Raw genomic sequence first — 27,262 nt, forward strand, 5'->3', positions numbered from 1 at the left:
TATACTAGCGTTTATTTGAAAAATAACTCAGAACTATTACAACCAACTTTCCCTTCAAATAAAAGTTAAATAGCATGGATCATATTCAAATAATGCTTTCAGCAAGAGTCAGTTAACCTTCTATTTTAAAATAGTCCCATCTAACAAAGTTTAAACAACATAAATCATTTCGCATTCTTTTAACCACTATCAGATTTATGCTAACGTTACTTTAGAATCTAAGTAGTTTCACCCAGCTTTCCCTTCTGAAAAAAATTAGTCCACTTTTTCTACCGGAGAGAGGTCTCAAACCCCCATTCAGTCCTCAACTTTAGGAAGTCTTTTGAAGTATCTAAATTCTCGATCTGCGTTCTTCTGCTTCTCCGAGGGAGGAGGGGCTACCCCCTCCATCTTGCAGCTGCATGGCCAGCCGTTTGCTTTCTCCTTCCGCTTGTCTCTCCTCTCTTCCAAGCGCGTCAGGAAGTCCCGCCTTCAGAATCCTACAATAGAAATCTTGAGCCTCCGAAACAGAGTTGAGACGAAATCTTTGATTCTCAAATGTAACCGTGATGCCGGCAGGGGCCTCCCATCTGTATCGAATCTGTTGACTCCTAAGCTCTTTAGTTAAAAAGGCGTAGTCCCTTCTTGCTCTCAACATTTGGAAAGGTATATCTTTGAAGACAATCACGTCCTTTCCTTTTGAGATGAAGTGAGCCTGACAATGCATGGGATTCTAAGTAATAGAGTCATAATCATTGAGCCCATGCTCTCTCTCCAGTTGCATAAATGTTACGTGTGAGTGTTTTAAAGTCATTTTATCATGAAAAAGAAGGCAATTTAACATAACTATTACCCTGTGCTCTTCATGAAAAATGCATTAAGCAATTATAACTGAAAGTAAGAGGTCTTGGGAAGCAACCTACTGCTGTGGGCGATGTGTCCCGGCAGCTGCAAAAAAGTCTGAAGCCTTATTAAATGCCACAATTATTAGGAAGGTGATGGTTCATGTAATGGTGGGGTGGGGTGGGAGGGTGAAGAAAGCGTGTCTGCCATGTGCAGTATTTCGTAATCGTTTTTATTTTTAAAAATGTCCCATTTGTTTTGTTGAGACAACTATTTTTTCATAGGCAGGAACTGCATTATAAGTAGTGTGGCTGAATAGTATTAAGTAGATTCCTTCCAATTATGGTTATGAATGGCACACACTCCACTTGTGAAGCATGGCAGAGCTTTGATGCAATTATTGTAACCTACAGTGCTTCAGGAAAATGCTGGGTTGTTGTTATCATCCAGAGGCCTATGTCTGGAAATTTTAAATGGGAAAACTAAGTGCCTCTTTCCTTTCATAGCACATTTTCCAGTTCTCAACTAATTTTTCCAGTGCTCTGGCTGGTTGCTAAAAGTCTGATGCCACAAATCACCGGCCATGGATCAAGCTAGTTCTTCACAATGAAAGCTGATTGTCGGCACAAAGCAACTTTTCTGAAATAGAATTGCTCATTTGATAGCTAATGGTGCTGCCAGTTTAGATGATAGACTCCCAGATGTGGATAGTTTTTGGACATTTTCACTCCCGTTGGTGTTGGCTGCTATATGGCCATTTGACATGGAACTGCTCAACCACCGCTTCCTCTTCAGCCTGGTTTCAAATGCATTTTAACTCATTCATCTAACAATCTAAAAATCTAAGAATGTCACAGAAGAAATGTAGCATTCTGGATTGTACAACAACAGGGATAGGAGTATAGTTTCAATATACTCTTCCACTTTTAAAAGTTCTCTACATGTTATAAATTATCAAATCAGGAGTACTATATAGAATCCTCTCCCATCTAATGACCATAACATGTACCGGGTTTCCCTGAAAATAAGACCTACCCCAAAAGTCCTAGCTTGATTTTTACACATGCGCCCAATATAACCCCAACCCCCAAAATAAGCCCTAATTAAATCCCTACCCCATTCCAGGGTGCACGGGTAAAAAATAAGCCAGAGTGATGATCGGAGGGGTGGAGCTGCCCTACTACTTACCTTCAGACAGTTGCAGCCAGGCATCACCCACCACGACACCTGCCTTGCCTGTCCATTTCTTCTGCAGCCAGCAAGGCCTGCAAGGCTTTTTTAAAGGCCTCTGCAGCCAATAACAGAGCTCCGGATCAATCTGGAGCTCTGTTATTGGCTACAGCCTTCAGGAAAGACTTGCCAGCCACAGAAGTAGTTCCTAAAGACCTTTGACAGCGAAAAGGAAGCCAGGGGTGACACGCGCAAGTGACATAAGTCAGTGGATGGCATTGCCCTCAAAAAAATAAGACCTAGTGTCTTATTTGGTGGCAAAAAACTTAAGACAGAGTCTTATTTCCGGGGAAACAGGGTTACTTGCAGTGTTACAATGAAAAGATTTTAGAGTGTGTAGAACAGCTCTTAAAGCAATGTCTTTATCACATTTTATTTCCTGATTTGCAATATGTAAGGTTGTAGACAACAACCAAAGATAAGCATTAATGCGAAGGTACAAACATGTAACATAGAAGAATTACAGAAAACAAAACTCAGGACTTTTTCGTCATGTACATAAGATTCCCATCTGATTGCATCAGTATCTTGGCCATGTTAGGGAAAAAAAATATCTAAGCTTTCGTATTATTGAATAGTTCTGGGTAGATGGAACACTCTTAGATCTGGAGCCAGTGGGTTGCAGCCCGTAATTACCATTATTATTGCAATTGAGTGACTGTTGACAGGGTTTCATGGACTGAAAAATCATCACTTTATTTAACTAGGTTTCAGCAGATACTGTTTTGCTGAATTGTGCAGCTCACAACTCCATCTGGCTCCTGTCTTTAGCCTGCCTCTAAACCTTTCAGTGCTGTCCAGTGGCCTCTTTTTTTCTATCCTTCCCAAATGCAGCTGTCAGTATCACTTTTGTGGTTCCTTTATTTTTAGAGAGAAAGCTTTAATCCCAGATTATGTGGCCATGGTCAGTACAACATCACTTGGGTGTTCAAATTCTTGGAGATTATTTGTGAAGACTCCTTACTATGGGAATGCAACATTTGTCAGTGCTGGAAAACTGAACTTGATATTTGGAAAGGTTAACTAACATTTGAAATAGTTTTGTGAATCTACCAGGCCGTTTGTAATATAATTGTACTATATAGTGAGTGCATTTTGAAATTTCACCCACAAAAACAAGTCCTACACAATGGTTCTGTTCACAAAAAGTGATAAACCATGTTTTGCTTTACCTTGATGTATCGAATAAACCACAGTTGGTAGATTTTATACATTGAGCAATCAACTGTGACTTACCTATTGCAATGGTTAGATTCATGCAGAATGTTAAGTGGAACTGAAGAAACACCACGATGGCCTTCTATCAGTGGTGGGATTCAAAAATTTTTACTGCTGGTTCTGTGGGGGTGACTTGGTGGGCATGGCAGGGAAGGATAGTGTAAAATCCCCATTTCCTCCCCACTCCAAGGGAAGGTTACTACAAAATCCCCATTCCCTCCTGATCAGCTGGGACTCGGAAGGCAGAGAATAGATGGGGGCAGGGCCAGTCAGAGGTGGTATTTACTGATTCTCTGAACTACTCAAAATTTCCGCTACCGATTCTCCAGAACTGGTCAGAACCTGCTGAATACCCCCTCTGCTTTCCATGGTATGTGAATGAGACATGCCAAAGGGATGTTAAGTTTGTATACCCTATATGTAATTTTCCTATTTATAGAGTAAAATATCCTGAAGCATTCAGTTAATGTCAATCTTTGGAATCACTTCACAAGTCTCCTATCATATTATATAGCTTTGGAAAGAATCTCCAGCATTACACCATACCCTTGTAATTTCTTCTTGTCTGTGTTGTCCTCTTAATTTGAAGCTCTTGAAATATGCTGGCCTGCAGTTTTGATAATTCTCCATCAACATTGGTCAAGATTCCAAGGAATTATTGTAGCTACAGTCCAAAGGTTTCATAAGGCCTTGTATTGACGAGGAGGAAACCTGATGACGGTGGAATTTATGAGAGTTTATTAATCCTTACCAGTTATTAGCCAGGCTGTTCTTTAGCTGCCAAAACAACAGGAGATTTCACAAGCTTGTTTAGTCACTTTCTTTCTACCTCCAAGACCTTTTGTAACACTGCCCTTATCTAATCATATAGGCTGTTTCCTTTTCTAGCAGAGATGCCAGCTTTGGCTTTCCTCTTGCCAACATTCTCCCACAGACATCTCAGTGTGACCCATTGCATCCAATAGGTTCCCTCCTCTAGTTACTCATTAAACTGCTTTCCTGGTTAGCCTTTCCTGGTTTTATTTGCTGGAGTTTCTCCAGACCTGCTTTTAATTGAGATTGGATTTGGCAAGAAACCCTGCAAATATGACTGAGAAAAGGGAGAATCAATAATTTTCCAGGTTTTCAAAAGCTTCCTTCCTGTTAACTGGGAAATGATTTCATCATCCAAGTAGCTATTTTGCATGCAGACATGCTTTAAGTAGGAATTTCCCAGGAAGCCTTCTTGAAGAATTCATCCAGCTGTTCTTTTTTACTTTTGTAGTGTATGTAGATGCAGATGCAGTAAAGTTTAAGTTGATTGAGGAGAATGTGGCTGAGAAATTAGCATACCTGCCTTTTATGGGTACAATACATCGTGGGCATTAAAGTGAATGAATGTGTTTTAACCCTGTCACTTGTGTGTTTAGCTGATTGCAGAGCGAAGAATGTTTGAACCTTGGGATTCTAGGGGCAAGAGGAAGCTAGGTAAAGTTGTACAGGGTGGAAGACAATCACCTCTTCAGATGAAAGATTGGGAGCTCACACTCCTCAGTAGGCTTCCCAATTCACAGGCACTCATTGTGTCCACAGTTAGAAAGGCAAGCCTGATAGATTTTTGAACAAGAGCTGTCAAAAATCCATTAACAGTCTTGCAAGGACACATACCACAGCTGAATATGGGTCACGAACAGCAAACATTGCAAGAGAGCAGAGAAGAGCACGTTTTCGTTCCATAGGCAGAGGGTGGCATCAAAGTTCTTGCAATTCACGCAGTCAGCTGGATGATTATGGAAAACATTCCATTCAAGTTGATTTGATCTCATGTCTTATTAAATTCTGTATTTAATCAAATCAAGGTTAATGAGAATAGGGGGAAAGAAAACTAAACAAACACAAGGTTAGGAAATTTAGACACCTTTTCAATTAGCACCTTGTAGCCCTTCTTTCGCAGAAAACACAGCTTCCAACTATTTGCTACAGGCAGCTATATATCTTTTTTTCTCTTACTTTTGGTGTGCTTTCTTGTAGAATTCTTCTAGTTCAAGAATATTTTTAGAACTCTTTGCATGCACTTCATGTTTGAGATCTCTCCACATTTTTTAAAATAATATACAACTTTGGGAACCGTGGCAGCCATTCTAAAGACTTTCTCTTTCCCTCTTGTAATTGCTTCATGATTGATTTGGGAAACTATTTTGGACCGTTGTCTCATTAATATTTCCAAGCTCGTTTCAGTTTCTTCACTGACTATGGAACATTAGCTTCTTGGAAATGTTGAAATTTTGTAGAATCCATCCTTCCTTCCGCCCACATAATACTTCCTGTGCTACTGGATGCTATATAATCCTCTTGCTCAATGCCTGGCAAAATGTCCTTTTCTTTAAATTCCTCAGACATTTTTCTTGAAATGTTTCCCGTGCAGTGCCTAAAGAAGTCAACATTGGTTTTTATCAGTCAAAAGCAATTTGTTCCAAAAGGTTTTTGGCTTATCAAAGTTTGTTGGTTTATGTGTATGCAACACTGAAACAATAACCTGTGATGAGATTAGAGAAAATATTTCTTTCGGATAACACTCTGATGAAGATTACTGTTGTATAATCAGTACTGCATAGAGGACTTTGGGGCAACTACTTCAGTGTCAGTTAAATGTTTTGGCAAGTCTTTAGCAGTGATCTATAGGACTGTGATAGCTAACCTTTTTGTTGTAATGTGCTGAAAGTGTGTGTGTGATAGTGCACGTGAGCACCTGCAGCCATTATGCAATGCGTACCTGACCCTGCCCACCGTGCATTCATACGCAACCCTCCTGTGCATGCGCCCAGCCCCCCTCACCTATTTTTGCCTTCCAAGTTGGTGCAACCCATTTTGAGCCTGGAAGACCTCCTGCACCAACCTGGAAGCCAAAATTGGGTGCAGGGGTGCATTGCCTCAAAATGCAATGCAAACGCCCCCCTGTGCATGCACACAGCCCCCTTGTGCATGCACACAGCCCCCCTGTGCATGCACACAGCCCCCCTGCACATGCACAGCCATGACCCGAAGACTGGCTGGGCAGTGGGAGTCACACTCCCATGCGGAATGGAGCTGGGCTAGGGCAACATCTGATGTGCCATAGGTTTGCCATCAGGGCTATAGGAAATATTTGGAAGCTGTTGTTTCTACCAAAACAGGTATTGACTGAAAAGGTGCACAGCTTTTTGGTCTGTGATATTAACTGTTTTTGTTTTTTTTTGACTGTGTAAATAACTATCCATAAATTATGGGGAAACCCACTCACATTTTCAGAAAATGTTGCATTTAACCTTTTACCATGTAGAAGTTGTGTCAATTTCTGTTCACTTCAGGAGTCCAAGAGCCTAAGCTTTTATATACAGTTGTGAAAAGACTGGAAGAAGAGCAATCAATTCAAAGTGTTGTGCATTTAACAGGTTTCCTAAAACAGGGGTCTCCAACCAACCCCTGATCCAAGGATCAGCACCGGTCCATGGCATGCCAGCAGCCAGTCTGCACAAACAAGCAAAACCCTTCCTGGGGTTCCGGCAGGCAGCCTGCAAAACCATGCTCCCTCCAGTCCGCGTAAAAACCTGTCTCCATGGAATCTGTTCCTGGTGCCCCAAAGGTTGGGGGCTCCTGTTCTAAAGCATGATTATGCTGCAAGATAATAGGACAGCCACTGACAGTGTATGCATATTATATTCCCATCTCTAACAAATAAAAAATTGTCCTATGATGAGACAATCTGGGATGCATTGTCATGTCGTGGAAAGTTACAAATACAAGGAAATATAATTTGGCAATGTTAATATGCTTCAGGGAAGTAGGCTTGGAAAACTGGATTCAGGAATATGATATTCTCTTCTAATATTCTGCCAGTAGGAATCCTGTGTAAAATTAGTACAGAGCCAACCTTTCACTGGCTCTTTCAGACCTTTCAGTATAATTCCATCCATATAAATAAATAAAAACCTTCATATTGTCTGAATATTAGGCCATAGCTAGTTCATTTATGGTTGCTTTGACTGATCCATAGTTGGCGGCATTCACATGTCATGCCAAGCTATAAAACATGATTTATAAAACATAATGGATAGTAATAAAAAAAACTCATCATGACCCAGTATATAAACTAAATCCCAAACCAATCTTGTATATGATCCAAATCAATAGATAATCATTCTAACTACAAACAAACAAACAAACAAACAAATTTAACTAGTATCTCCTGTTCTTACATTAAATCTAAAAAAAACTTTTATCAGGTTGGTCTCTATTCTAATTTTTAAATTAATATGCACCTGTTTTTACAATCCCATTAATTTGGCATCAGGATTTTAGAGCGTTTACTAGAGGAGGATAAAAAAAGCATAATAAACTTGAAGGGATACCACAATATATCTGCTCATAATAAGTATTTAGAGGTGTTACCCTTGGCTTAAAGGAAATCGTTTAGAGAACAATTATGTTTCAAAAGAGAATCATTCTCGTAAAGAATTTAAATTTAAATTTAAATCAAGATTTTTTTAAGCGTGCCAGAGCTATAATTACAATGCCTGAAGTGATTTCTGCTCTATAGAGAAGGGTCATTTCATCACAAAATTGCCTTGGAAAATTTGAATAATGTGAGCCTGAAATTTGCTTCAGCTTCTTCACAGGATGGAGATATCCCCACGCCCTATGAAAAAGCTGGATTTTCTTAAGCAATTTAAGAGGGGATAAAGGCACTATTCTCAATTTAAAATTATCTCTTTGTGCCCTTGAGACACAAACTCAAACACCTTCCCTGCAGTCTCTCAGCCTTCTTTCAATTGCCTGCACAGCCAGAAAAATCTCCCTAGATTTTTCTTTTTCTCTCTGTCTCTCTCTCTTTAAAAAAAATCTTTTTGGCTCATTATAAATTAAGTGGTAGGCTGTACATGTTTCTCTGGAGGCATCATCCAACGAGGGTTTCTATCCCCTCAAATTTAGTGAAGCATTTGTTGTCTGAGGTTTTTGTTTTTAGACTTTGCAGAAAAAAGTGACAGCTGAATGCAGAGCAGTTGCATATTTGTCATAAAATCCAAAGCCACCCTTAGACTGGTCTATATTTTTATCATGTTAACCTAACTTGGGTATATTCAGAGGTTCTGTCTATTTAGGGGATAGACAATATTTATTTATTTATAGCATCATTCTCTATAATGTAGCACACAACTATACATATTAATGGTTGATCAGAGCCAACAACTCTTCCTCTTTAGTCCTTAGAATGCATCCTACTTCATAATGGAGGCTCTGCAGTGTTTCAGAATTTAGAAGCAGAAAAGGGGAAATATAGTGAGGGGTCCTTGGTGCTCTCTGAGCTTAGTTGTTTTTTGCAGACGAGGTAACACCATCAATAGCTATTGATGGTGTTATTGATGGTGTTACCTAGTTTGGGTAATGAAACGTCTGCAAGAAAACAACCAAACTCAGAGAGCACCAAGGACCCCTCATTTCAACCAGGAGCTACAAATATTCTCCTTTGTTGGAAAATATAATGTCTGCCTACAGAATCTTAAAACAAAATGCACCTTTTTGGGGGATCTCTTGGCAGCTCCAAAATCCTAGGAAAAGACACAATTGCATTTAGGAGCTGCTGATAAAGATACTGCATTCCATCATAAAATTCCCTTGGAAAATTTCAATAATAAATAATAAGTAAATAATAAAAGCACTTTCAACCCAAAGCACTGAATATTCCATACTCCCTTAGGCAGCTGGCAGACAGGTTACGGTCATTTCAATTACAGATCACTGGAGTTTTAAAGCAATTATTTAACTAAATGTTCTGCTTTGTTTTTACTTTGTTACATATGGTGCCAAAGGCAGATGGGAATTTTTTTAATATACTCAGCATGTTCTACATTCATATAAGATATTAATAATCAGATTCCCTTATCGATGGTGGCATGTGGAAATTTGTATATCAATTGTCCTCTCCTTTCTGTTTCCAACAGGAGTAACCAAGGGTTTATGCACATGAAGTTGGCAAAGACCAAAGAGAAGTATATTTTGGGTCAGAACAGCCCTCCTTTTGACAGCGTGCCTGAGGTTATTCACTACTACACTGCAAAGAAACTGCCTATCAAAGGAGCTGAACATTTGTCCCTCCTGTACCCTGTAGCTGTCCGGACCTTATAATTGTTCTACGCTCGCTCCTTCCTGTGGATTGGAGATTGAAGGCTGCAGCAGCAGAAGGATCCCTGCATTGGCAGCATTTCTTGGAAACAGAGGACCCCTTTCGGTCTTTCCAGAAACAGACTGTTGTATAGTAGTATGAGTGGAATTGTTGCACTACTTTGCATGTCCTGTGTGGAAACGTTGGCTTCTATTTATATGAGAGAAAATGGATTCAGACATACAAGAAGAAATGCCTCTTTTTACAGAAATCCCACCCTCCCATGCTCCCAGGAATGGAAATCTTGCCAAACCCAAAGAAAGCTCTTGAAAACTTTCTGCCTGTGGGCCCACAACGTGCTCCCTTCCTAGCTATATTTGTGGGGAGGGGAGAATACATTCAGACCGAATCTGCAAATGGACACATTCCCTTCTGGGAGCGGAGTGGAAGGGGAGAAAAGAAAACTGGGTTTGCTACACACTCCAGACTTGGGAATTACTTATTACACACTCAACCCCAGATTTGTGATATTGTTTTCATGCGCAAATTAACCCAACATAAAGACGCCCCTCCCCCCTTTTTTTGTCTTAATGAGGATGTCATTTTAAAGATCTCAATGAGTAATTTTGCTATGGCAGAAAGTGTTTGGTTATTTATGAATAGGGTATGTACTTAAATAGTGGTTTAATATATAAACATATATAAATATATTTTTATTCCCCTCTCCTTGTGCGGGGGGAGGGGTACAACAATAAAGCTCTAAGGGTTTTTTGTGCCGATTCCTAATTTAAAGGCGATGACTCAGTTCTGTTTTTTGTTGTGTACGTACAGTGTAAGTGGTGATGGTTCACTGATTTCCCAAGGAAGGTCAGGGTGGCAAGGGTTGATGTTTCATGACCATTTCAGACCTAATGACCCTTCTACAGACAGGCTTCCTCAAGTTGATAATGGCATCCGTGTGAAGAGTGGCCCCACCTCAGGGATATGAGGGAAACCCATGGATAACTTTCTGTTGTTGTTTTTCAAAATTACTAATGCGTAACAAAATGTAAACTAGGCCTACTTTGTCCCTCCCCCCCCCAAAAAATATATATATTTTGTCATGCATAGAAATCGGGGTAGTTTCTGTACTCCACACATCTTGTCACTTTCTTCATAACCATTTGGAATAATTGCTTCCAAAGCTCTCTTATCCTTCACCCTGTCACAACACTTGGCTTCTACCTCATTTATAAAGTATAGGCCCATCTCTCTTCTTCTGCCAGGTCTGGCATGTATTTTTCTCCCTCATAAAACCAATTTAATTGGCAGCCTCTTGATGTGCTTCTTCTTTTATACTAATGGCAGATACATTCTTACAGAACCAGTTTTTCCCTTTAAAACATCCAATAAACTGGATTTAAGATAGGAAGAAGCACATCATACTAGGGGTCAGGTGTTCAACCAGCCGCAGTTTATTAAATTTGTTAAAATACCGAGCCCCAATCTTCTGCATCACTCTTGTTTATAGCACTACCCATTTCTACATTGGTGCTCTGAGTCAAGATTCAAATTTGCAGTTTTCACTGTCTCTTTGTTGCAATAAGATTGTAAAATTAACATTTTAACTAGACTGCCTTCAAAAAATACAACTCCCTTTCATTCATATGCTGGTTTAGAAGTATAATGGAATAATTGTTACTCCAGTGACTGTGTAAAATACTGGTTTGTTGTACTATACAATGTGAAAAAAAAGTCCTCAGATGATCTGGTTTATAAATAGTATCTTTGTTGCCTGATTCATTTTCGTCCCATATAGACCATTTTTTTCAGTATGGTATGGATGACAGAATTCTGATTTACCTGTTTGAGAACAAAGAAATCTCTGTAAAATGCGTGTTGAATTGGCTGCCACTAATGTAAAAGAATGTTTAAAATAATTTTGCATGCCAAGTGTCCCTGTTGCTATTTGTTTTTTAACAGATACTGTGGGATTTTCTCCCTTAAATGAAGTAAAAAAAGCATTTTAAACAAAACAAAACAAAATCAAAACACTTGAGTTCCTTTTTTATTTTCTTCTCAGGTTTTCTCCATAGAATGCATCTTTGCTCCACACAACTTCCAGATTCCCCAAAGTTATTTAAAGAATGGTCTACAATTTAATCTCTGTTAGCTTCATATATAATACAACTTATAATACAATAGCAGAGTTGGAAGGGACCTTGGAGGTCTTCTAGTCCAACCCCCTGCCTAGGCAGGAAACACACCTTTTTTACATTGTGGCGATCAAAATAGCAATAGCAGTAGACTTATGAATGCATAAAACTGAATGCAGTATTCCAAGTGTGGCCTTACCAAAGCATTATAAAGTGGTATTAACACTTCACGTGATCTTGAAGGGATCTTCTATCCCTGTGTTTATGCAGCCTAGAACTGTGTTGGCTTTTTTGGCAGCTGCTGGACATTGCTGGCTCATATTTAAATGATTGTCCACTAGGACTCCAAGATGCCTCTCACAGTTACTACTATTGAGCAAGGTACCACCTATACTGTACCTGTGCATTTTGTTTTTCTGGCCTAAATGTAGAACCTTACTTTTTTCACCATTGAATTTCATTTTGTTAGATAGTGCCCAATGTTCAAGTTCGTCAAGATCCTTCTGTATCTTAAACCTATCTATCTATCCTATTGAAAACATGTAAAAAGTTATAATATAATTCATTCACTTAAAGTGTGTTCAGCCATTGTTGGAAGCATTTTTGTAGCTGCTTTTTCAATTTGTCGTAGAATGCAGACTAAATTTTGTAAAGTCCCTGTATTCTGAAGAGCAGTTTGATCTAGTAGTTAAAGCACCAGGCTAGAAACCAGGAGAGGTGACTTCTAGTCTCGTCTTAGACATGAAAGCCAACAATGACTTTGGGCCAGTCACACGTTCTCAGCCCCACTCATTTCACAGGATTGTGGGGAGACTAAGAGGAGGAAGGAGTATTAGGTACGTTCACTGCCTTGAGTTATTTATTTTAAAAAGGCAGGATTTTCTTACAAATCTAATAAATAAAAACTTATGCCTATACACCACTGTTTGCCAGTATATGTAATTGTTTTAAGGGCCGATTGTTCCTGGATCTATCAAATATCAGAAGGATTAAAACAAGTTTTTACCTGCCAGTAAGATGACAGCACTTTGGTGTCTCAATAAAGGAGAATATTTGCAGCTCAAGATTGAAATGAGGGGTCTTTGGTGCTCTCTGTGTTTGGTTGATTTTTTGCCGAGGTTTCAATATTCGAACTGGGTAAAATCATCAGTATTAGGCCTGATGACATTACCTAGCTTGAGTAATGAAACATTTGCAAGAAAACAACCAAGCTCAGGAGCACCAAGGACCCCTCAGTCTGGGGTTTCTATTCCAGCCACAACAAAATTAATCATGAAATGCCTTTATTGAAGGCATTTCTATGCTGCAGCATGTAATATCAGCCTCAAACATGACTTCAGTTTCAATCACTATTCCATAAAGCCATTTAGCAATTCTTGCAGAGGGATTTGGAATCCAGTGTGCATTACCTTGATACCAGAAGGGGGGAAACAACTATATTTTCAGACATAGGGTTATAGGCAGAGGTAGGTTGCTCCCGGTTCAGCTCAGATCGAGTGAACCAGTAGTAGCGGCAGCGGGAGGCTCCGCCCACCCACCCGGAGTGTGCATGGGAGCATGCTCAAACCGGTAGTAAAAAAAATTGGCAACCACCCCCCCCCCACCGTTTATTCAACTTTAAGTCTTTTCTTTGCATAAAATTCATTTGCCACTAGAGAAATTATTTTAGCTTTGCTACTAATTTCAGGAGACCAAATTTCCAGTCCCTTGTGATTCTGAATTGTAATGGTATAGATGTGCTACCTGAATTGCAAAAATACTGAATAGGCCTGAAGACAAGAGGAACCCATTCATTCTCCATAACTACTACTACTATCATTGTACAGATTATCTCATCCTTCAACCTTCCATTTTAATTTTCATGGCACACTATCATCTTTGACTGTCTTTTTTCTTCTTCTTCTGAGAAAATAGGGACATCTGGAACTATTAGAAAAAGCAGGTCCATCACATGTTTCTTGGAAGCCAGTGCTGGTCACTTACAGGTGCTCAACCATACTGAGTTGTCTTCTTTCAAAAGAGAGTTTGAGATTCCCCCTTTTGAATGTGGAACTTCTGTCCAGTCTTGCCTCATCCCTATTTTGAATCCCTTCTCAGTACTCTAGATAATAGATATGAACCTGTGTAATATACTCCGCACCAACACAATTAAATTCTGCACCCAATGAAGTTGATTTGAAAAGAGTTCATTGAACATATAAATTATGAATGCAGCTTTGAGTCCTCTCCTCAGTTTGAGGAAGAAACGGGCTTTGGAATAGCTCAGGACACAGGAGACCCTCTCATAAACACCCAAGTACATCTCTAGCTTCAGATAAGTATAGCGCTATTATCGCTACTCATCTAAGCATATATTTGCAGCATATAAAGCAGATGGATGTTGTAGTTAACAGTTTTGTCTTTCATCAGCCTGGGTCCCCAAACACGCAACACTCACTACCTTCTTCCTGCAGAGCAGTAACACACCCATTTGTCCTCACTGTCATTTGTAACTCACGTACAGAGGCAGCCCCTGACATATCTAAAACAACCCAAACTTTAGCAGAGCTGGCTGGAAAGTCACCACGAAAGCCCAGGGTTCAAGAGTGAGGTGGCGCAGTGGTTAGGGTGCAGTACTGCAGGCCACTTCAGCTGACTGCTATCTGCAGTTCAGCGGTTCAAATCTCACCAGCTCAAGGTTGACTCAGCCTTCCATCCTTCCGAGGTGGGTGAAATGAGGACCCAGACTGTGGGGGCGATATGCTGACTCTGTAAACCACTTAGAGAGGGCTGAAAGCCCTATGAAGTGGTATATAAGTCTAACTGCTATTGCTATTGCTATTGCTATGGCAAACTATTACGTCTCTATAAAGTCACCTGGCTTGAAACTTGACTCAAGTTTGTATCTTTTCTCCCAGCTTTAACACAGATATTGTAGAAGGAGCAGACAAGAAAAGCAGAATACCAGTATGTTCAGTCTAAAGAGGCAAGTTTACAAACACCTTAGTTATTTTTATGTCTCTTCTCCTTTCATGCTAGAGAGGCAACCTTTCCTTTCCTTATCCTTGCCTGCCCTTGGCAAGCTTCCTTCAACATTTTTACTTCTTGCTTGACCTACTGGTCAAAGATAACACACTGTCACATCATTCCCTAGGTTCTTGATGCCAGCAGTATCTCACACCCAGTCTGATCTGGTTTCTAATGGCCATGTCAATCACAGTGCACAAAACATTCTACAAGGCAGATCTCAGCTTGTTATCATCACCTCATATGGTCATGTTTTTTTTAGCAAGTCTGCATCAATAACAGATTTATTTGGCCCTCCCATGATCTGTCCAATCTGAATGGGCAACAAATTGCACTTGTTCCTATATCCACCTTTGCTAATTTTGTGTGGGGCTTCATCCTGGAATTGAGAAGACAGGGCACTTTTTAAAAGCATCTTCCCATGCCCAGCAGTTATGAAGGGACATTTTCTTCTACCCATAGAGTGTGTTCTTTCCCATTTGCACATTAATTAGCATACCAGCTAGTTGCACCATTTGTGTTTAAATTATGTTGTTTATTTAAATTACTTTTACATGCATATTCACTCAAAAGTGTGTTTTGCATTCTATTTTTATGCTTTAAAATAAAAATAAAAAAGCCAATAATTATTGCCGGAGAACTTGCAAAATAAGTTAGTGGCAAACAATTCTGATCTGAGGTGATTCTTCACCTCAAGGATTCGCAAAACCCTGATCCCTGGGCATCCGGAGGTACAGCAACAGGGCCGGATAACCCTCAAAGCTCTGTCTTTGATTAGTTGCTGTAATTCGTTACTGCAGCCTCGGCCCTCATTCTACTGTGCATTTTTCTTCCGATACTAATTATGAATGTTGAGCTGTTATTACCATGAATCGAATTTCCATTTTTATAATTGTAATGTGATTAAACTTCAATGGATGTTAGCTAAGAAGACCTCCTCAGCATTGTGTGGTGTGTGTTTTCTTTACCCTATCCCTTAAGATAGCCTTCCCCAACTTGGGGTCTTCAAGCTGCGTTAGTTTTTATTGCCATCATCCTCAATCAATGGAGTCAACATTCCCCTCAGCTAAGAAACATGGAAGTTCACTTAGTCCTAAGAATCCGTTAGTAAGGATTGGCTGCGTTAATCTGGGCAGCAGAGAACAAGGTGCGAACATTAAATACTATAACAGCTTTAACAGGAAGGGTCACATGAGAGCCTTCCATTGACCTTAATGTGACCTTAGCATTTATTTACTTTTAATACGATAAATTTGTCAGAGGTGTGACTTGACTGCAACCCAGTAAACCGAAACTGTCCTTTTATCCTACTTATTCATCCCTGCATTATATCAGGGACTCGGCAAAGAGTTTTACTCTGCCTCCGGTTTTCAGCTCTTTCCTTTCAAGAACCGCCATAACAATGGTTGTGTTGCAGTGATTTGTGCTGTTCCTTGTGGCTGAGAGAAAGCCCAGGGCCTGTGTGCAATTCCTTAACAGTTTACTTTAAATAAAGTAATAAACCTCTCCCTTTTCTTCCTCTCATTGTGGCCATTTCCTCTCTGTCAGGGTGTATTCAGCGTTTCTGGCACACAAAACAATTGAAATGATTATTTTAGCCCAGAAGCATCCATGTCTGGGTGCCTTGATTTCTCAGGACGCTGGGCCGGCAGTTAGCAGTGGGAAAGTGAATGAAGCTGAGCAAGATCTCAGCAGGAAAACCTGACCCTCCTTTTTCGAAAGCCTCATTCCTCCCAGTAGCTCATCCTGCAACAAAAGCTTTGGCAAACAACATGCATTGATGCATCATCATAGCCCAAGGCAAGTCAATTAGCACCTTTGGGGAAGAAGGGGCAAAGGAAGTTGGAGACAATAGCCTCGCGTCCCTCTGCTACCACCTAGAGGCAGCTCTTGAAAGTGCAGGACTGTTAGGGCTCTAAGGGCGAAAGACATAGGAAGTTTGAGGTTGAAAGTAAATGTGCAGGTCATTCTCACTACTTGCATCAGAAGAAAGTAGACCTGTATGCATAATTGGGTTCTTTTACTATTATTTTATTTCTGAGTGCCTTTGAGTTGATTTCTGGTGAATGTCTGGATTAGTCCCTGCAATTTCCTTGGAAATAAGTTCAGAAGTGGTTTGCGGTTGCCTTCTTGCTAAGTTTGAGAAGGAGTGACGGGCCCAAGGTCACCTAACTAGCCTCATGCCTTAGACAAGACTACAAGTATTGACTTTTCTTTTTTTTTTCTCCCTAAGAGAGAGAGAGAGAAATAGGTAACTTCTCTAGGACCTTAATTACTTAAATCACTTAACTTGCCCTCATTTCCCTTTCCTTCCTGAAACAGCTCAGGAATACCACACCACACCCAGATTTGACTGGCTAGGGATCATCCCATTCTTTGTGTGTGCCCTGATCGAGTGGGAACATCCATATGATTAATCCTATCCAAAGTAAGGAGGAGAAAGTCAGTCATGAAAGGATGAAGATGCCTGCCAAGGAAAGAATGGTGCAATTAAAAAAACAAGGAGGAAAATAGTTCCTTCCTGATATTAAAAGAGATCAAGAAAGCAGAATTTTTTTTAAAAAAAGAAAAAAGGTGTTCTGTGCTTGACCAATGAATTGTTTTCAGAATGTTTCCGGTTTTGGCCAAGCAGATTATTCATCATCTATTTTCAATCAGAAATGCTAATTGGGTTCCCGCCCGTCCCAGATTATAATGCAATAAAGAACTGCAGGCTTCATTTTAAGTATGATGGAATAGCTCTATTTTCAGAGACGGGGAGAGAAAAACCAGAGAAGCAATCAATATTTGGGCTTTCAGTTCCCATCAGCTTCAGCCAGCATGACCGTTGACAAAGGAGTCTGGGTCCTGTCATCCAAAATACCTTGAGATAACAGTTTCCTATCCCTTGGATTAAGGGAACCATCATTTCTATATGAGAATATTGAGGTATTATAAATGACTGATAATGCTACAATGGGAGCCCTGCAGACAGTGTAAACAGAGATAAATGCTGCTTTACCATCCACATCCAAAAGTAGAGTGATTTCTGGTTTTTATTTCTCCATTTTGCCTGGTTTACCTGCCACTGTTTATCTGTTTAATTTTATTTGTATTTATTTGGGGGTGTTTTTCAGTGTTAATGCCTGGCAACCGCCTGACCAAATTCTGGCAGCTTCCTTGGCAAGATTTTGGAAATGGTCTGCCCTTGTCTCCTTCCTAGGGCTGAGAAAGAGTGACTGGCCCAAGGCTATACAGCTGGTTTTGTGCCTAAAGCAAATCCAGAACTCCTTCCAGTTTCCAGTTTGATTCCTGAATCACCCCACCAAATTGGCTCTCTGTCAAGATAGCTGCCCTTCCATTCATAATACTGTTGAAAGTACTGGTTGTCCCCAAGCAAAGCTGCTGATTTTCAATTGGTAATTTGAGTCTTTAGCTGTTATGGGTGCCCAGATACATAGGATAATATATATATATATTTAGGAAACTCGCAAACTTATTCCACTGAGAGGTTTCTCCGCGAAGTCTTATTCTGATGCTCTGACTTTGCATCTGGAGTTCAAGAGGATGTAAATTCCCTTGGCTAAAGGCTCTGGGCTTGTGGGCCATGTTAAGGTCACACTCCAAAAGGGTGCAGGATGAAGACTTTTCTCTTTTTAAGAGAGGATTGTAAGGATGAAATGTGTCCTCCATTCTGCTTCATATTGTTGAAGGCTGCCTATTGTATACAGGACTCCAAGTAAGCCCCATGTTGTGGTCTGCCAGCAGCCTGCAGAGCTGGCAGCAAAGTCAGACCAGCGAGGAGGTTGAGAAGGAACATGGACCAGTCCTGGAGTCTGGAGAAGGCTCTGATGAGGGCTTTGCGTCGGAAGCAGAGCGGTGGCCAGGGCCATCTGGGAGTTATATGCTGACTCTGGAGCCTCCAAAGTTGGACAGCAGCAAGGCAGGGGAACAGGCTCCCCCTGTTCCCAATGCACGCATGTGCAGAGCTGCCAGAAGGCAAGAACAGTTAAGACAGAAGGAACGACTCAGGAGTAAGGCTTGGAGGTGATTGGCCCCTCCCATAGGAGCAAAGACACATGAGCCTTTTCAGGAAGCAACTTAGTTCATGCAGGTCAGTTTACCATATGAAGCTCCATTCTGACTCTTCGCTCTGTGTGGCCTTGCCAAACTAATTGCCAATTAAGTCTTTGACGGTGTTTCCAGGAAAATAAAGATGGGTGTTATCAGCCTTATCCCGAAGGACTTTGGCAACCTACTGTAGGACTCGTTACAACTATTTGGGACTCATTGCGAGCTCTGAATGAACATAATTGACAGCCTTTGAAATAAAAAAAGAGGGTTTTGGGGACTAAATGTGTACTTTTTACTGTATCAGGAAACCTAGATCAGAACACCCCATAGATATTTGGCTTCTTTTAAAAAAAAAAAAAGTCCTGCCCTAATGATATTCAGCACGAAGTGAGTCTTTTTGTACTTGGCTGACATTCCTGTGGAATAATCCACGACAACCACAGTATTCCTTTCCTGAGGCAGTTTCAGCCATTCTGGTTCCATTAGCATATCTATAAAGGTCAGCTGTGTTTTGTTTTGTTTAAAGAAATTACTTCCAGATGCATCAATTTATCCAAGCTTCCATTTGAACCGCATTTGCCATTGCAATACCCAAACCCATCATTTATAGAGATTCTTCCAAAGATCTTCACTGCCCCTTTTGTGTTGATCATATTAAATAATTTGGTGTTGTCCTCAGAATTCACCACTTTTCCATTCCTTTTTCCTAATCCCAGGCCCCTTATGATTACCATTAAAATCACTGATTCCAGAACAAATTCTTAAATGGTGCCACTACTTATAACCCTCCATCCCTGGATGGATGAATGGATGGATGGATGGATGGATGGATGGATGGATGGATGGATGGATGGATGGATGGGTGGGTGGGTGGGTGGGTGGGTGGGTGGGTGGGTGGGTGGGTGGATGGATGAGTGGGTGGATGAGTGGGTGGATGAGTGGATGGACGGGTGAACGGATGGACGGATGGATGGACAGAAGGACGGGTGGATGGATGGGTGGATTTTGACTCCTAGAGACTTTCTGGACTAGTCCCGGCAATTTTCTTTGTTTTGGAAGTGGTTTATTCTTGCCTCCTTTCTAGGAATGACTGTCCCAAGATCACCCAGATGGCTTCATACCTCAGGCAGGACTAAAACTCCCAAGTTTCTTGGTTTCTAGCCTGGTACTTAACAATTGTACCCAACTGGCTGTCTCTCTTCTCCATTCCAGGCATAGATCATTTGTTACTGCATGTTCATTAACCATGAACTTCAGTAATCTATTATAAACCCTTCCCCTCCTCTGAAGCTGCCTTTGTTTGGAAGCCTTTCAAAACCCTTCCTGAATGGCCAAGTTGATTGTGCCAATTGGATTGCCCTATCTCAAAGGATACCAAAAGAATATGGAAGAGAACTATAATTTATAAAAACCAAACATTCCAGAAATAGATTTGGCAACGTGTGCACAGTTCATAGTTATGCCTGATAATTAAGAGCACTGTCTCCATCTCGTTGGAATGAATCACTTCTTATCTTCCCAGACATTCTCTGTTCAGCTCAAACAAATACCAATACCAATACCTCCTAATTAAGAAAACATAAAAGATGTCTGTCCATTAATGACAGCCATGGCAGTATCAGACAGCTGCACTAAAAATCTAAAAAGAGGGGGCGGGCTGTGAATCTTCTTTTTAGAGTAGGAAATGAAATTTCTGCTCCGAGAAACTTTTGCTATGGAAGTCACCGAGTTCTCCCTTTCTTGATTAGGAAAGTAGCTCTGGGCTTCTTGGATTGGCTTCTTTGCTAATGAACAACCTAAAGGACTGCACCCTTGTTTTTTGAGAGTGTTCCACTAAGGCAAAGGGAAGGAGTTTATGAAAGATTGTCTTTTTATGAATGTTCATATCTGGGATGGAAAATTCTGTGGGCATAATTATTATTGAAGCATATCCAGTACATCCTCCTGCTTGGGTCAAAATGCAATCTGGAATTCACACAAACACGCACGCACACACAAATATATTGCATTTGGCATGTGTCATCTGTGAAAATGCCAGGAAAATTGGGTTTGAATATATTCAAAGGGATTCACCCCAAAATGCATATAGATGATTGTTCTGCTAGGTTTCTTTCTGTATGAGCCACAGTGGTTAGAGTGCAGTACTGCAGGCTACTTTTGCTGACTGCCAGCTTCCTGTAATTTGGCAGTTGGAGTCTCACCAGGCTCAAGGTTGACTCAGCCTTCCATCCTTCTGAGGTGCGTAAAATGAGGAGCCAGATTGTTGGGGGCAATAGGCTGACTCTGTAAACCACTTAGAGAGGACTGCAAAGCAGTATATAAGCCTAAGTGCTATTGCTATCCTTAACCAGTGGTCATTTTTTGTATATGTATTGGTCATTTGTTTCCTTGCAATCAAGTGATAGGAACTACTAATGAGTCAGGATAGCATAGGGCAGAATTTCCATATGAAACTGCTGGTCATCAAATATAGAGAACTTATGAGATCAATGTTAAATGCCATTATCAGCCTCTTCTCTCCACAAAAATCTAAGAATTATATTCTCCCTGTCTATAGTCACACTCGCCCATGGCCAGTCAATTCACTTGGATTTCAATGCCTTCCTCAAAGAAATCCTGTTTATCATCCACAGCATTTACATGAAGCTGTTTTATATGCATGGAGTCATTTCCCAAATTAACAGCTGGGAGCCCCAATCTTGGAACACGACAGATAGTACCTTCAGCCATTTATTAATATTCATGGTGGGAGATTGTATTTCTTCATATTTAATTGCCACTTGTTTCCCCGCAGTTGAAGGGGAAGCGGGTTGCTAAATTAGACCTATTCCAATTATAATTTCATGTTGTTATGTGAACAAGGAAAGGAAGCAGAGATGAGCACGCATCTCTCTTTTGAGAAAAGGTAGCATTAGGAATCCAGCTATTGAATAGGGTTATTTCGCGCTCAACTTTTTTGCAGTCACTAGTGCGCATCCTGAGGTAGGAAAACCTGACCTCCAGAGCATTGCTTTATAATTCCCATGCTGCTAGCCAAAATGGCCACTGCCCATTAGTGGAGGTGATGCTGTCATCTAGCTCAGGGATGTCAAACTCAATTTCATTGAGGGCCGCCTCAGGATTGTGTTTGATCTCGGGGGGTGGGGGTGGCCAGCTCAATGTCATTCCTGTTGGGGGCACTTGTGGTGGTCTGAGTGCTCTACCAGCAAAAATGGACTCCCGAGCTCTATTTTTGGCTGCCACGGCCTCCTGCAACCCTCTGCCAGTGAAAACGGAGCTCTCCCGAGCTCCGTTTTCACTGGCAGAGGGTTGGAGGAGGCCCTGGCAGCCAAAAACAGAGCTCACGAGCCCATTTTCACTGGCAGAAGCACCACAGGCCAGTCCTTCACTGTTTCCTGGCCAGATCTAAGTACCTCACAGGCCTTGAGTGTGACACCCCTGATGTAGCTTACCTTGGCTTGAATGACCCTAAGGTTCATGGCATGTGGAAAGGACAGAATCTCTCAGACAGCATTTGGTAGTGTTTGTTGACTGCTCTATTTGAACATTTCCTACTATATCTGGTGAGTTGATAATAACAACACAAGGAGCATCCAAGACCTTAGTATGGATCCGGAACTTTTTTCCCTTGCTGACAATAGAATTAACAGCAACTCAAAAGAGATAATACACCAAGTCAAGAACGGGAAGGCCAACATCCAACCTATTTTAAAGGCCATTTCTACCTTAGCCCTGGATTTCCATCAAGCATAAATGACAGTAAGAGATAGGTATGGAGAGATACAAGATACTCAAGAAGCCTTGAAGGGCCAAGATGGTTTCTGCTAATGTCTATCCATGTTTGGCCAAGCACACACAATTGCACAAGATAACAAGACAAGAAAGAAATTGACATACAATCTGCAAAAAGCTGCCCATCTATATTTCATCATATGCAATGAAAGAGACCTTTAAGAGATGAAGAAGCATTGGAAAAAGTAAATGATGATATAATTATGCTGTGAAATAATTCAACAATGATATAAGGAAGTACTAATATAAGGTCTGGTGATATAATGTATAAGGTTAAGAATTTATTATAATGATATTTCGCTGCTGATAAGGTAATTCCAGTAGGGGAACAAATGAAAACTGGTATATATAGGCAGCGATGCCTTGTTGAACAATGAAGGAATAAGATCTCTGTTTGAAGGTATGAAATGCAAGGTTAACAATGAATAGAAGTATATTCTTTGGGGGAAAACAATGCTAATGTTAACTGAATATATATGGTAGAAGGAAAATGAGACCTTTAGTTACATTAGAGGAAATATCTGAGATGGTAAACATTATTTGAAGATGTAGATGTTAAAACAACCGTAATCAAACGACATGCTGCATGTGATGATGGTTGTTGTTTTTTTTCCTTTTTCTTTTCTTTTTTTTTTTGTTTTTTTTTTGTTTTTTTTTTTTGTTTTTTTGTTTTTTTTTTTTGTTTTTTTTTTTGTTGTTTTTTTTTTTTCCCCTTCCTTTTTGGACCTTTTTTGTCCTTTTTGGCCTTCCCCCTCCCCCCACCCTTTTTTTTTCTTTCTTTTTTCTTTTTTCCCCTTCTCTTTTTGAACTTTTTTTTTTTTTGTCCTTTTTGGCCTCCCCCCCCTTCCCTCACCCTTTTTTTTTTTCTTTTTTCTTCCTCTTCCTCTCTCCCTTGTTTTACTTTGTTGTTTTTTGTTTTTTAAACTCTAGCTTATTGTGGTGCTTATTAAATATACAATAGAGAGATACGGGATGTATAAACTTAGTAGGGATGCACCTGTGATTAAACGACATATTGTATGTGAAGATGGGCTTTCCCTCCCCCCCCCCTTTTTTTTTTTCCTCTCCATCCTCTCCCTCTCCCATTGTTGTCTATGTAATCAAAAAATAAAAATAATTTAAAAAAAAAAAAAGAGATGAAGAAGCTTCTTGGATGAGAAGTGAAACGTCTTCGAAGAAAAAAACAAGGAAATCCAGTTGTCTCCTGGAAAAAGCACCTTTGGGACAACCATGACCTGGATGTCTGAGAAACTCCATAGAGACTACCTTTAAGTATGTATGCTTAAACAGGCTTGCAGGCATGAGTTACAGACTAAGAAGTGAATTGAATTAGATCTGCATCCAACTGCACATTCCGTCTCCTACCGAGTGGCTTAAAGTGGGATGCATGTTTCAATGCGCACTCAACATTCTTGCACAACTGATCACACACTAGTATCTTGCTTATGCGCCAATCAGTGGTGGGATTCAAACAATTTAACAACCACTTTTCTGTCCTAATGACTAGGTGGGTAGGTGTGGCTTAGTGGTCATGTGACCGTGTGGGCGTGGCTAACTCAACATTACTCAGGTTGATGGGCGCTTCGCCTTAGCTGTGACGATGTACTAACAGTTAACCAGAGAGGCAGTTTCTGTAACCAGGGCAATAAAGATTAAGCTAGAAACAACACCAGAGTTTCCTTCCTGCCTTCCTTACAGGATTAGCCCTGTAAAGCGGAAAAAAACCAAAAGAAGAATTCTTTCAAAAACAGGTTCTCTGAACCTCTTAGAAAGTTAAGAACCGGTTCTCTCGAATAGGTGCGAACTGACTGAATCCCACCATTGGCACCAATCGACCTGGATTGTGGTCACACAGGAAATGAACCAATCAAGCTGTGTGATACTGCCATGAAGATGAACCAAATACAGAGAAGCAAAATGAAGTCATGGTGATATTTCATGGCATTTACCAACATTGTTACGTGGCTTTGCAGCTGGTTCTAGCAATTACAGAAAATTAGATGAAAAGCTCTGGAATTACTCATTAACTATCAATCAATTCCCAAAATGAGATGGGTTCCCAAGATAAGATCAATATGGAAACCTGTTACCTTAGAATCTGATGCAGCTCCTCCATCAGTGGCTCCAAATACAGTTTTAACTCAGGATTAAACAGCCATAGGAAAGGCCAGTGTTGTCTCTAAATATTTATTTGTTTAATGCAGGTGTCGGCTCCCTGTCCCATTACTGGCTGGCCCCGCATCTTGCCCTCCACTCCCAGTCACTCCTTGCCTGGCCTGAGAAGGTAAGAGTGACAGCAGGAAATGGAGAAGCGGCCGGGGCTGATTCTCCAGCACCTCACTCTTGCTGGAGCTTTTTCTGGTCCTTATTGGTGCTGGGCATGCCTCAGTCGCTTGGGGAGACATGCAACCTGCTCTCCACCCTGAGACACTGGCCCAACCTGGCTGCGACCGACACCAGCCTCTCTAATACAAGGGTTGGTGGGGTGGGAATGGGATCTGGGAGGAGAGGATGATAGAAAGGGGGATGGGCCTGCAGTGCCATGGCTTTAAGAAGCTCGGAGCAGGGGGGAAAGAGGGCTGGCCCTGCCGAACCTCACATGCCCACCCTGGGGGTCAGGAAAGCCAAGGTTGGGCCAAGCAGGTGTGCGCTCACGACTAGCGAACCTGTTGCTAAAATTCACCTCTGGGAACAGTTGATTGGGGTTATTCCGGGAGCCGATCCACCCGCCAATCAACTGCTCGTGCTGAATCAGGCTAATGTGCTGAAGCTGACCAGGCTGTTTGCTAAGTACGCTAGCCAGATGAATACTGATAAATGCTGGTAGGCAGAGGCAGCATTTCTTTTCCTTATTTTCCTCCCCCAAAACTAATGTGCATCTTATACTCCGGAAAATACGGTATCTATCAACTGACAAATAATGCTTTTGAACTGCTAGATGGGCAGGAGCTAAGAACAAGAGAGAGTTACTCACTCCATCCTGCAGAGCTGGACTCTAACCACCAGAGTGCTGGCAATTGCTCAGCACCTCCAGCATCATTAAGCTTCTGTGCTTCTGTGTCCCGTTTCCAAATAAAAAAGTGTTTAATGTACAAAACAGTATCAACAAAACTGAATGGTTCCAGTGTGTTTAAATGCATAAGTCTTCTCACAAGAAGTAGTGACTTAGATATTGTGGAATGATGAGATAGTCCCTCAGTTCATTACAAATAAATTCAGCTGTGAGACCTCTATGCAATTCATCAAAAATGAAGGGTATAGGCAGCCATTAAAGTCAAGTATGCTGTGTAAACAAGGTTTAAAAGCATACAACCAAGCCATTACAAAGATCAGCATTTATTAAAGTAAAAACTCCTTCAAAACCAGCACAATTCCTGTCCATATTGTTTCCTTGTCAACAATACAGGAGTTTCTAAGGAGTAAAAAATCAGAGCTCCTTCCATTCACCTGCACAGATGGGAAAAGTAATTGCCATCTCAATTTATTGCAATCCTTTTTTTTACTCCTACATTGCTCTATAGTTAAGTTCATTTCTCATAGCAAAAGGGCAGTTGCCTCACAAATGGTTCTGCAAAATTAATATTCCACACCAGCCAACTGCATTTGACCACACACACCCCCCGGAACTTTTTTCCATTACTTTAACACCTTCCATCCATATAGTTTCTTAACTATTCTTCGAATGAACACATACCAACCCACAAAGACTTCTTATGCTATTCTGCCCTCCTGTGGCTGTTTGTAATAATTGCAATTTGAGCTTCATAATATGGACTAGATGGGAAGGAGCTGGTTTAGGCTCATCTTAGTCCAGTGTTGTGTTTCTCACAACGACCAGCTACATGCCACTGTGGTGCTTGCAAGCATAAAGTGGATATTCAGCCCTCTCTTGTTCCACAACTACTTTTGGGAGGCCCGATATCCTCAGTGAATGAATCCAATCTATTTTAAAGTCGTCCAAATGAGCAGCCCTCTCCACATCGTGTGGTGATGAATTTTGCTGATTTAATTATAAACAAGCTAATCATGAAGTAATTTTTTTCATCTATTCTAATTCTCCTTCTTATCAGTATCACTGGATGATCACTTAGGAGTATTTTTCTGTTACTAGAATGGGATGATCAAGAAAATAATCCTTTGAGAATCTACCAGAATAGAGTTTACTAACACTTTTCATTCATTACGGTAATTTCCCATTTCTAGGGAAACATGCTTGAAAGGTTGATTTAGCTTGTAAATGTTTGTATATTTAAAGGAACCTTTGATGATCTGACAGGTTATATCAATCTTAGCTGTCAAGTTATTTGGAGTTGTCAACTGTCACATCTGATAACAAAATTTAAAGCATCTGAATTCCAGTATTAAGTCAAAGGATATATCTGATGAATTTGAAAGCACAGAATAAAAATATTTTGAATAAGAAATGAGATACAATTTTCCAGATTATCTGGGCTATCCAGATGTTTTTAACCTAAACCCTCATTGATGGTCACACAAACTATGATGGTGGAAGTTATAACACATTTCAAGCACACTTGATTCCTTATTCCTAGTTGTAAAGAGGTAAACAGTGGGTAAATTAAGTCATATCTCTATTTTGTAACGGTATGGGCTAAGATAACAATTGTTGTGGCTGAAATAACTCACAATAAAAGGGCAAGTAGTGCTCAAGGCTGAGAGGCATAGAATATTAAAATCACCATATTTGCTTTCTAGCTGTAAATTATATATAATGACAACCGTAGCCACTATTTAGAATAGTTTCTTACTATCATATATTTTGACGGTAACATCTTTCTATGAGGTTCTTAAAAGAAAACATTCCAGAGAAAGCTGATTGATTGATCAGATTGATTGACAGATACTGTTAACTATCTCAGACATAAAA

At 40.5% G+C, this 27,262-nt stretch overlaps 1 protein-coding gene across 1 annotated transcript in view; it reads left to right on the plus strand.

The window, feature by feature from the left end:
- SHB (SH2 domain containing adaptor protein B) overlaps positions 1 to 15,466 on the plus strand; it is a 143,680-nt gene extending 128,214 nt beyond the window's left edge. Inside the window, exon 6 of the mRNA XM_014062452.2 lies at positions 9,228 to 15,466. Within this exon, the coding sequence (XP_013917927.2) occupies positions 9,228 to 9,411 (184 nt within the window). The 3' untranslated portion in view covers positions 9,412 to 15,466. The remainder of the gene's footprint in view (positions 1 to 9,227) is intronic.
- Positions 15,467 to 27,262: the final 11,796 nt, after the last annotated feature.

The sequence above is a fragment of the Thamnophis sirtalis genome, unplaced genomic scaffold (genome assembly GCF_051295495.1).
Source record: "Thamnophis sirtalis isolate CommonGarterSnake01/CBP01778 unplaced genomic scaffold, rThaSir2_p1.2 scaffold_5, whole genome shotgun sequence".
In the NCBI taxonomy this organism is placed as follows: Eukaryota; Metazoa; Chordata; class Lepidosauria; order Squamata; family Natricidae; genus Thamnophis; species Thamnophis sirtalis.